The 11402-nt window shown below is 50.8% G+C and overlaps 1 protein-coding gene across 1 annotated transcript; it reads left to right on the top strand.

Annotated features, from left to right (window-relative positions):
- Positions 1 to 1365: 1365 nt before the first annotated feature.
- LOC134432903 (olfactory receptor 14I1-like) lies at positions 1366 to 2188 on the top strand. Its single transcript, XM_063181775.1, has 2 exons — positions 1366 to 1520; positions 1881 to 2188. Exons 1-2 carry the CDS (start codon positions 1395 to 1397, stop codon positions 2157 to 2159), a joined length of 405 nt encoding a protein of 134 aa, XP_063037845.1. The 5' UTR covers positions 1366 to 1394; the 3' UTR covers positions 2160 to 2188.
- Positions 2189 to 11402: the final 9214 nt, after the last annotated feature.

The following is an 11402-nucleotide window of genomic DNA, read 5'->3' as shown; positions in this document are numbered from 1 at the left end:
GAAGAGAGCAGTGCTGGGGCAGGATGAGGGCACGGATGGTGTGTGGGAGGTGCCAGGCACAGCTGGGCAGGGGAACACTGTCCTGAGTGCCCGGCTGTCTCTGCCCTGCCCTCTCAGGCACAGCACCACAACATCTTCTCTGGGTTCTGCTGTGCCCTGATATTGTCACTGTTATCTGCTGCTCTCAGGGAGGCTCTGGCATTTGCAGCAGCTGAGTCAGGCACTGCCCTTGGCATTCCTGCCAGGCAGGGCTGTCCATGGGAATGGGGTGTCCAAGCTTCCCTGACACCTGTGGGGCTGTGGGCAAAGCAGTCCATGGGAAAGGGGAATGAGCTGAGCCCCCTCCCTGAGATCCCATCATGGGCACAGCCGGGGATCTCCTTGCTGTGCCCTTCCAAGCTCTGAGCTGCCCTCCTGGGTGCAAATCTGTGCCAGAGCCTCTGGGAGTTCCCTGAATGTCCCACGGGGAAGGGCAGAGCTGCCAGAGCTGAGGAAATGCTGTTGGGTTTGCCAAGGGAGCCGTGAGTGTCCTTGGCACAAGGGGATGCTGAGACATTGCCCAGAGACCTTTAGGGAGGGTGAGACATTCAGGGATCCCTCTGCTCTGGGCAGGGTCTGGTTTATCCCAGGGAGACCCAGGAGTGTGATTGTGCTCTGATTGCAGCCTAAGGTGCAAAGCCAGAGCAGCTGGGAACAAGCCCATACAGCCCCTCACCTTCCCTGAGCCACAGGGAATCCTTTGCCTCTCTCATCTGGCAGTGGCAAAATCTGAGTGTAGCAGAAATGCTGGGGATTTTTGACCTCAGAGAGCCAAGAATGATCTGTTTTTAGGAAAAAAGTCCTTAAAACAGCTCCTGTAATCCATGTCCTGAAAACCTAGGAGTGCAGATGCTACCAAGCCTATGTCCATTCTGAGTGATTCCCCTGAAAAATCCTGAATATCCAGCCTTGTCCCTGTGCCCCATGGCCACAAACCCAGGGCAGTGGGGCAGGGCTGGCTCCTCAAGAGCCTCCAGGCACAAGCCTAGCTGCTCCTGGCAAACTCAGCCTGCATAACTGGAGCTCAGGCAGGGACCTGGGTGAAGGTTTTCCCAGAGAAAGAACAAGGGTGGGTGAGTCCCAGCAAGACAGTCTGCAGGGAATTGCCCAGGTTTGACTCCAAGCACCTCTCCTGACTTGTCACTGTCCTTTCTCCATGAACAGGTCCCCATGTGCAGCCCCAGCAAATGTCCAACAGCAGCTCCATCAGGCACTTCCTCCTGCTGGCATTGGCAGACACGCGGCAGCTGCAGCTCCTGCACTTCTGCCTCTTGCTGGGCATCTCCCTGGCTGCCATCCTGGGCAACGGCCTCATCATCTGCACTGTAGCCTGCGGCCACCACCTGCACACGCCCATGTTCTTCTTCCTGCTCAACCTGGCCATCAGCGACCTGGGCTCCATCTGCACCACTGTCCCCAAAGCCCTGCACAATTCCCTCTGGGACACCAGGGACATCTCCTATGAAGGATGTGCTGCACAGGTGTTTTTCTTTTTGCTCTTCATTTCAGCAGAGTATTTCCTCCTGACCATCATGTGCTACGACCGCTACGTGTCCATCTGCAAACCCCTGCACTACAGGACCCTCCTGGGCAGCAGAGCCTGTGTCCACATGGCAGCAGCTGCCTGGGCCAGTGCCTTCCTCTATTCACTGCTGCACACAGCCAATACATTTTCCCTGCCCCTGTGCCATGGCAATGCCCTGGGCCAGTTCTTCTGTGAAATCCCACAGATCCTGAAGCTTTCCTGCTACAAATCCTATCTCAGGGAATTTGGGCTCATTGCAGTTAGTGTCTGTTTATGTTTTGGCTGTTTTGTGTTCATTGTTTTCTCCTATGTGCAGATCTTCAGGGCCGTGCTGAGGATCCCCTCTGAGCAGGGACGGCACAAAGCCTTTTCCACCTGCCTCCCTCACCTGGCTGTGGTCTCCCTGTTCCTCAGCACTGCAGAATTTGCCTACCTGAAGCCTCCCTCCATCTCCTCCCCATCCCTGGATCTGGCAGTGTCATTTCTGTACTCGGTGGTGCCTCCATTCCTGAACCCCCTCATCTACAGCCTGAGGAACCAGGAGCTCAAGGCTGCAGTGTGGAGACTGATCACTGGATGCTTCCAGGGACATTAAACTGCTGGCCAGTTTCTGCCAATCACTTCTAATAAAAGACATCTTTCATACTTCTTGTTGCTTTGGTTGTGGTTTGTTGTTTTTTTCCTTTGTATTAGTTTTTCATATTGTCCACAAAGGAATGTCATTGTTTTTGCCTTTTCTCATTTTGTTTCTCTCCAACTTCCCTGTGGCCAGAGGCTGTGTCAATGAGGGGCCACACTCTTTTGGCTTTAAAGGAACTAAAGGATCTCCCAGCCAAGTTTTTTTCCAGAGATGTCCTTGTGTTCCCTTCTCTGGAGCTGCAGCAGCAATGTCTGTGTGCTGAGCTGGGGGCAGATCAGTGCTGGCACAGCAGCTCTGCTCCTGCTGGCCACACCATTCCTGATCCAGGCCAGGAGCCATTGGCCTTCTTGGCCACCTGGGCACGCTGCTGCCTCATGCCCAGCCTGCTGTCTATCACTCCCTGCAGGTCCCTTTCTGTCTGGCTGCTGTCCAGCCACTCTGTCCCCAGCCTGTAGTGCTGCAGGGGTTGTTGTGGCCAAAGTGCAGGTCCCGGCACTTGGACTTGTTAAACCTGACCTTGTTGGATTCACCCCCTAGATCCACCTGTCCAGGTCCCTGTGCAGAGCCCTCTTATGCTTCCAAAGAATCAACACTCACACCCAGCTTGATGTCATCTGCAAAGATGTCCTTGGTTCCATGAGGCCTCTCATTGTCACAATGACCTCCTTGTTACACCAGGCCCTGCACTGTCACACTGGTCTCCTGGGTTCCATAGGGCCCCAATATTTGACAATGGACTCCTTGGTTCCATGGGGCTTCACAGTGTCACAATGTTCTCGTTGGTGCTGCAGTTCCACACTGGGCCCTTGGTTCCATGAGGCCCCAGAGTGTCACAATGGCCCCATGGTTACATGAGGTCCCACACTGTCACCATGGTCTCTGTGGCTCCACAAGTCCCCTCAGTGTCACAATGGACTCTTTGTTTCCATGAGGCCACACAGTGTCACAACGTTCTTCCAGATTCCTGGAGGCCCCATCATGTCACCGTGGCCCCTTGGTTACACAGCATTGTGCAGTGTCACAATGTCCCCTTCGTTCCATGAGGCCCCGCAGTGTCAGAACAGCCCCTTGATTCCACTGGGCCCTGGAGTCTCCCAAAGGTATCTTTGGTTTTGCAGTGCCAAAATGGTGAAACCCCTTGGTTACACAAGGCCCTGCAATGTCGCAATGGCCTCTGTGGTTCCATGAGGACCCAGAGTGTCACAGTGCACTCCCTGGTTCTATGGGGCTCCAGAGCACCACAGTGGACCCCTGGTTCTATGGGGCTGCACAGTCCTCTTAGTTCCACTAGGCCCTGCAGTGTCACAATGGCCCCAGAGTGTCCCAATCATCACAGAATGACAGAATCTTATAGGCTGGAAAAGACCTTTGAGATGATCATGTCTAACCAATGCCCTAATACTGCCTTGTCACCCAGACCATGCCACTAAATGCCACTGGAGAGGGACAGTGACTCTGCCACCTCCACCCTGGCCAGCCTATTCCAATGCCCACTCACCCTTTCTGTGAAGAACTTCTTCCTCTTGTCCAGCCTGAACCTCGCCTGTGCAGCTTAAGGCTGTGTCTTCTTTACCTGCCCTCCAGCAGATCCACACTCACACCCAGCTTGGTGCCATCTGCAATTTGTGAATGGTGGACTCGATCCCCTCACCCAGATCATCAGTGAAGATATTAAACAGGACTGGGCCCAACACAGATCCCTGGGGGAATCCACCAGTGCCTGGACACCAGCTGGATGCAGCACCATCCCCACCACTCTCTGGACCCAGCCTCCAGCCAGCTCTTCAATCTCCCAAGCCGTGGGCTGCAGCTTCTCCAGGGAATGCTGTCAGAGAGTTTCAAAGGCTTTGCTGAAATCCAGGCACACAACACCCTCAGCCTTTTCTGCATCCACAGGCGGGTCACCTGGTCATAAAAGGAGACCAGGTTGGTCAGGCAGGACCTGCCACCCCTAAATCCACGCTGGCTGGCTCTGATCCCTTGGCCATCCTGTGGGTGCCCTGTGGTGGCACTCAAGGTCATCTGTTCCATAACCTTGCTGGGCACCCATGACCACCAGAGACCCTCAAGAGACCCCTACTCTAAATGTCGGTAATTTTGGGGAAGTGATTTAAACATGTCAAACACTTTGTGAGATTGTTTAGCCTGTGAGTTTGAGCAAAGGAATGAATAAAAGTAATGAAAGTAATGTCTTAGTTCCGTGGATACTAACACATGGGTGTGCATGTTTCAGGGAAGTGATTCCTCACGCACCCAGCACTGAAATAAAGCAATGCCTCTTTTCTCACACTGAGCTTGCAGTGTGGATCGGGCCCTGCTCGGTAACGTTCATTTTGGTCATTTCTATTGAAGCATAAGGAATGGTTGAAATGAAATCTTTTCCAGCTGTTTCCCTTTGGTTTACCCGTTTGAGGGGTAAAATTGTGTGCTGCAGGTGTGCTGGGTGCGTGCAGAGCAGTGCAGCCCCAGACACCCCTTGGCTTGCCCACAGGTTGTCATGCCTTGTTCCCAGGTGTGCCCAGATGTGGCAGGAGAAGGAGCCCGCAGCGCAGTGGGCACCGTGCCCTGCCCAGCCGGGGCTCTCTGGCACAGAGCAGCAGCAGCGCCAGCACCGTTCAACCCGCTCCTGACTTGGCTTCCCCTGGCACACAGAAGCCTCTGGAAATCAGCACCACCAGTGGCGTTCCCAGCTGGGAGCAGCTGCTGCTGGCGGGCAGATGCTGCCATTTCAACTGCTGCCAAAGGGGAAGAAAGGCAGAGATGTACCCGCACCGGAGCCCTGGGCATGTCCAATAAAGGTGCAAATATGTGGGGAGATTTGTTAGGAAACATTTCAGCTGTGATGCCAACAGTGGCCTCTCTCCTGGTTCTGTGTGTTCTGGACGAGTAATGCAATGGTTGGGTCTGACAATTAAGAAGTAGATGTTATGTGGATGTTCAAATGTGTAGTGATGGTATTGTAATATATCCTCCCATAGTCCTCTTTCCCGTCCCCCTTGTAATAGCCTTGGTAGTCAGGGCATTTGGGGAGGGCTGGCTTGTGACCAGCAGGCAGGGTGTAACAACACCTGACCTCCAGTCAGGATGCAAGAAAGTAATCTCCACCAATAGACAGCAGAGAAAGAGTTGACTGACAAAACTTTTGGAGGGGCTAAGAGTATAAAAGGCAGAGCATCGTTTTTGTAGATGAGAACGTGGCTGCTAGTCACAGAGACTCCCTATACTGCAATTTTTCCTTATTCAGTCCTTTGTTAAGGTTTACTACACCTTTACAATGTTAAAAGTGAGAGTAATTTCTCACATGTGCAATGCTGTGGGCCATTGTCTTGGTCTGGTTTCTTTTGCTTGGGTCCCATCTGAGTGCTCAGCTGGGGTACAGGCTGTAGGTGCTTGAGGCACTCTTGGAGTTCCTCTTAGATCCCCTGAACCATGAGGGGAATTTGTGCTTCTTTGTGACAGAGAAGAACTTCCCAGGCTCTTTTGTGTTTGCTGTACGGAAGGTTGGTTATTGCTTTGCATAAATTCACAGACTAACGTGCTTTGTGATGCTTTTCTTTGTCATACTTTGCTTTGTGATGTCACGGCATGGTTGCCACATCGTTGTGGTGACATCAGAAGGTTGCCTTGGTGCACAGAAGGCCTGAGTGTCAGAGCAGCCTTGCTCACATCAGGAGAACCCTCCTGGTTGGAGCATTGGTCAGTGGGTAGTTGCACTCTGAGAGGCCATTTGTTTTTCTAGTGTTGGAGAAGACTGGCACAGCTCTGGGAATATGATTCACCATCTGGCCACAGCAGCTTTTGCTGCTTATGGTGTTTGTTTTTCCGCGTATTACGTTACACACTTTGCACGTAAGTAGAGTTTTCCATTCTACTTAGGTTAACCTGGCTTTTGTATGTCTTTCTGCTGGTGGCTGAGTTACTGATTTTGAAAGGGAAAGAGCTTTAGGATGCCTCTGGTTTAGTAAAGCTCCTGTCAAGAAGTTAAGCTAAAAAGGGGGTGTCTGTAGCTACAGGGGCAGCATTTGCAGGGGAACCTGCAGGGCTTCCGTTCCCTCCAGGGGAGAGTCTGTGGCAGCAGTGTCTGTCATTTCCTCAGTTTGCTGGGACAAGCAAGACACCTTTGAGATTGTAGACTGGCAGAGCTTCTTGGAAGGCCTTCTAAAAACTCTGCAGTTGTTCCCAGAATTCAGAGAAAGCTTATTTCTTTTTAAATTTTGTCATGAAAGGATTTGACTGTCTAACTTGACCTTTATCAAAGTGCTAAAATAGTGATTCCCTTTGCAAGGAAATGCAAACTCCAAAGCACTGAGTGTCTGCCACAGTTCAGAGGGATTTTTGGGAAGCTTTTCTGAGCAACTGTTTCAAGCAAGTTAATGAGAACCGGTGCATGCAACTGATTAAAAAAAAGAAAATAACCTCAAGGAGGGGATTTCAGAAGCTGTTTTATGTCTTTGGTAGAACAGGAGCACTGAGTGTTAAAGAACAATTTGCATTTTCTTGGTCATATTTGTATTCATTTACTGGCAAAACAGGCTGAAGTGTAGGCACAAGCAAGAATATTGTCCTGATTCCTTGCTGGCTGTGTGAATGAAATGTGTCTGCTGGAGGGATGTTGTGAAACGGGAAATCATCTCTGTTTGGGTTGACTTGTTCTGTGGGATTCAGCAGCCCAGGCAGTTTTCTGACAGCATCTGGTTCATTTTCCCTTCCCACTACAGGTCACCTGAAGCGTGTATTCAGCTGTGCTGAAGATCCTGAGGTGAGTGAGAAAGGAACATTTCATGTTCCTGGTGTTTAAGAATTGTGGAGCTGGCTGAGAGCGTGGCCAGAGCTTGGCAAGTAGAGAGCCAGCTAGGAAGGCTGAAAGAAAATCCATTTTCATGCCTGAAGAAAAATAACAAAGTGCGAAATGGATATTTTTAATTTCTATATCAGTTTTGAAAAACTACAAACCTAGTGTTGCAGAGAGAACCTTGCTTGCTGACGGCAGATAGGGTGGAATGTTTACTTAGGAGCAATTTCCTGTACAGTTGAATTAGACCATTTTAATTTAGTCAGAGTCCCTTAGAATTCTATTCCTATCAAACTTTATGATATCTACTTAGAAGATGTGGTTATAGAACAGGAAGGCCATCTTGCAATGGTGCCTGCAGTATCTGAAGTGCAGTGGGCACCTTTGTGGCTGGGGAGCTGCGTGGGCCCAAAGGACGCAGGGCTGGCGGCCGTGAGCAGCTGAAGATGAGGCAGCGTGGGGCCAGGGGGCCAAGAAGGCCAAGGGCACGGTGGCTGTGCCAGCAGCAGTGGGGCAGCAGGAGCAGGGCAGGGAGCGTGGCCCTGTGCTGGGCAGCGCTGCGGCCACAGCTGGAGTGCTGTGTGCAGCTGTGGGCCCTGGGAAGCAGAAAGTCATGGAGGGGCTGCAGCGTGGGCACAGAGGGACAGGGGAGCTGGGCAAGGGGGTGCAGCACAAGGCCAGTGAGGAGGTGCTGAGGGAGCTTTAGCCTGGACAATGGGGGCTCATGAGGGACCTTCAGGCAGACTTCCATAGATCCCTGCCTTAGATCCATAGAGCCAGTGCTCAGCACAAGGGCTGTTTCCCTGCCAAACATCCCTTCACTGCATCCAAGTGCTTTAGACACTGGAGTAGGTAACAATTGCATATTTTGTTTGTTTGTTTGCTTGTTTGTTTGTTTGTTTGCTAGAAGGGGAAGCCTTGTGCAATTTCTCCTTCTCCAGGGAGCAAGGGAGCTTTTACTCAATCTTTCCTGCCCTTTTCCAGCACTGGAAGAAACACATCACTTTCAGGTTAATGACTCCCGTGTCTTTTGGCTGCCCAGGGAATCAGTGTGTGTTGTGTTTGGGAATTGAGCAGGAAATCAATGCCCTTGCATTCCAGCTAGTGCTCAGAGATTAGAGGTGCTGGGAGGGGCTGGGCTGCATTTTTGATTCCAGCCACTTTAGCACCATCAGTGTGGTCGAGTCCAAGAGAAGAACTTGCCCGAGCACAGATGCACAAAGAGTGCAGTTCCCAGTGCAATGCTCTGGGTCTGATTGCATTCCATAAGGACCCACACGCTCCAGATTCCCCAAGAGTGTGGTTACTGAAGCAACAGGAGAGCAAATTCAGGATGGCTGCTGACTGGGGCACTGCTACCGAGTGCTGACGTGTGTAGCGACAGAAGGGACAGAATTGATTCAGGGTGACCCCCACATGGCGAATAATGTGCTTTGACTCTATGATTTAGAAGGTTAAAAAAATGCTTTCTTAGGCTATGCTATATTACACTAGTACTATATTAAAACTATACTTTAGAGATACTATACTAAAAAGCTACTAAAGAAAAACTCGTGACTGTCTCCAGACAGTCACAACACAGATTTTATCTAATTAGCTAATCAAGCTGAACAACTACCACTAAAATCCAATTAACAAATCACTTTCAGTAAACAATCACTATAACACATTCTACATGTACTAAACAAAAAGAACAGCCAGTAGAGATAATTGTTTTCTCTTCTTCTCTAAGTTTCTCACTACCTTCCCTTAAAAAAATCCTAGGAGAGAGAGAGGAACTATATCTCTCCGTATTCAAAGAATGTAAATGCCACAGCACAGTAAAAAGAGATTAAAAAAGTGAGATCTGTCTGTCTATCTGTCTATTGAATCTTCCTGGCTCAGCTCCAAACCAGTGGAAGATGCAAAACTCACCTAAAGGCATCCCTTCAGGAGAGAAGTAGAGACAAGTTCCATTGACTGATCCTGAGCAGGCAGAGATGTTTCCCCCTCCAGAGATGGTTGTTTTTTCCCCTCATGTTTTCCTCCTCCAGCCTATTGTGCCCTGAAGCCTTCTTTTTATTCTTTAAATTTTTGCATGTCCTAAGGGAGTGGAACTATCCCATGCTGTAGCTGGGGTCTGGTGACTTTGCTCATACATGACACATGGTTTGCATTACATGACACATGGTTTCCTACGCTGGCATCCCCAGGGCTGTGTAAGTGCATTCGTTAATGGGGCCTTATGAGAAACTCTGTTAGTGCTGGTCAGAATTCTCAGTTGACAAAAGAGGGAAAAGAAACACCTTGGTCCTCCTCCATATACTGAGGTGGCCACAGAGGTTCTCTGACTTCCATAAGAGATCTTTGCATGCATCCTCATCTCCTGGATGACCCGGTTTTCTAACAAGAGTGTGGATGTCAGGAAGTCGCAAAGGTGGTGCAGGCCTGAAGAGAAGGTGAACTCCAGAAGTGTCTCTCACAAGGAGTGAGCTCACCCAGGAAGCCCCTGCAGAGCCAGGATGGAGCTGTGGGACAGGGCGGGGTGTCAGTCACTACTGAAAGACAAACAGGACACGGCAGAAGCAGAGGGAGGCTCTCACCAGACCCTTGAGAAATGCCATCCCTTCCCCGTCAGCTGCCTGAGAGGCTGCTGGAGCTTCAGTCCCAGATGGCTCCTGACTGTAGGGCCAGGGTCACTTTGGAATCTGTGCCTCCCCTCGGGCAGAGAACTACCCAGGAGAGCAGCAGCACAGTGCTTTGGGAGCGTGTGAGCCCAGCAGTCTGTGAGTCTTGGCCCACAAAGGGTGTATGGGAAGTTGAAACCCATCTTCTCTTGCTTTCTGTGCAGGTGCTTCTAGAGAAAGAGCAGGAGCACACTGACTCATCTGAGCTGCCATGCCAGACTCAGGGAGAGCTGTTCCCTGCCCGAGAGCAGGAAGAGCAGCTCAGGCAGCAGGTGGAAGAGCCACAGGAGAATGGCCAGGTGAGCCTGACTGGCCAGGTGACAGAGGGAAGGGCAGGAAGAGGGGCATAAACCAGAGCTCTTGGGACTGAGGAGGCCAGGAGTCCCACAGGCACTGGAAGCACAGAGCCTTGGAATCTGCAGAGATCAGCACCAGGACAGGAAGGTTACAGTGGAAGCAGAGCTGAGTGGAAAAGCAGAAAGAAGGGGCTGAATAAATGTGATTTTGAGGCTAAAAGAGGGAAAAGCTGAGCTTGATGGCAGCTCTCAGTCCCTTGCTCTGCTTTTGTGTGCACAGAACATCAAGGCAGAGCCACAAGCAGAGCTGCCTGAAGCTCCGAGTGCCATCATGGCAGTGAAGAGGAGGAATGAAGACATCCAAGAGGAGAAGAATCTCCCTATGCAGAGGGGCAATCAACAAAAACAGGTGAATGAAGGAATGGCAGCCACTCCACTCATGAAAGAGAGTCCTTTCCATTGTTGTTTACAGAAAATTGACGAACAGATGGAGGCACAGCTGCAAGAAACTGAGACTAGGATAAAGGCAAGGAAGAAGAGGCTAGATGAAAAAATTAAAATCATCAAAGAGAAAATGAATCACCTCCTTCAGGAGCAAAAGGCTGTAGAAAAGCGAGTGAAATAGCACTAGGCACTGCAGTCACCCAAGGGGTGGTTTCTGCCTGCCCTGCCTTTCCAGTGCAGAGCAGCAGCAGGGGGTGGGTGATGCCTCTGAGTGCCATCCTGATGAGGCCTCTGTCAGAGCTGCTCTCAGGGACACTTCCTGCTCTGCTGGATCTCAGCTGATGCTCTAGGCAGTGGCATTACTCCTTTGGCCATTTAGCCAGCAGTCATCTGAATGAACTCCTGCTGGCTTCTTCCAGGTGACCTTGTTTCTTGAGGTGTTTTTGCAGGTGAACATGGTCACTCACACAGATTTGGAATATGAGCTACAAGCTGTCTGTATCCCTTGCAAATCTGCTCCTGTCCTTTACTTTCTTCCCAGTCGATGGCTCCTGGCTGGCGGGCACAAGCTGTAGTCTCTGACTGCTTTGTTCTGTTTGACTTGAGGTGGAAGTGTCGCCATCCTACCTGGCAGCCTGAAGAGAGTTCCAGCAAATGACGGGCAACCAAGAGCCCCAAGGCTGGCATGAGGCCCAGGAACTGACCCATCCAGAGATGCTGCAGGATAAGCACGTCCTGAGGAAGGTGCAGAAAAAGAGAATTTCATGGCAGGAGGTAGAACATTAGAATGAGGAGCTGCAAATGTATCTGCAGACCTAGGAGGGGGAAAGGAGTCTTTGGGAGAAGTGGAGCGGTCATTGCTGCAGTCATCCTTTAGAACAAGAAACTGGCTATGAACTCGAGTCAAACCAGCCTTTGGTTTTGACCATTTGGTTTCACAAGTGGACATCCAAAGCAATCCAGTTGAAGAGCTCTGCATGTGGCTGACAGCAGCTTCCTA

The sequence above is a fragment of the Melospiza melodia genome (assembly GCF_035770615.1).
Source record: "Melospiza melodia melodia isolate bMelMel2 chromosome 7 unlocalized genomic scaffold, bMelMel2.pri SUPER_7_unloc_1, whole genome shotgun sequence".
In the NCBI taxonomy this organism is placed as follows: domain Eukaryota; kingdom Metazoa; phylum Chordata; class Aves; order Passeriformes; family Passerellidae; genus Melospiza; species Melospiza melodia.
This window is presented reverse-complemented; position numbering and strand designations above follow the sequence as displayed.

Excerpts from the sequence above, each read along its gene's own strand:
- LOC134432903 (XM_063181775.1), top strand. The coding sequence starts at position 1,395 with ATGTTCTTCTTCCTGCTCAACCTGGCCATCAGCGACCTGGGCTCCATC. Across the intron at positions 1,521-1,880 it reads ATGAAGGATGTGCTGCACAG|ATCTTCAGGGCCGTGCTGAG; the intron begins GTGTTTTTCTTT and ends TCCTATGTGCAG.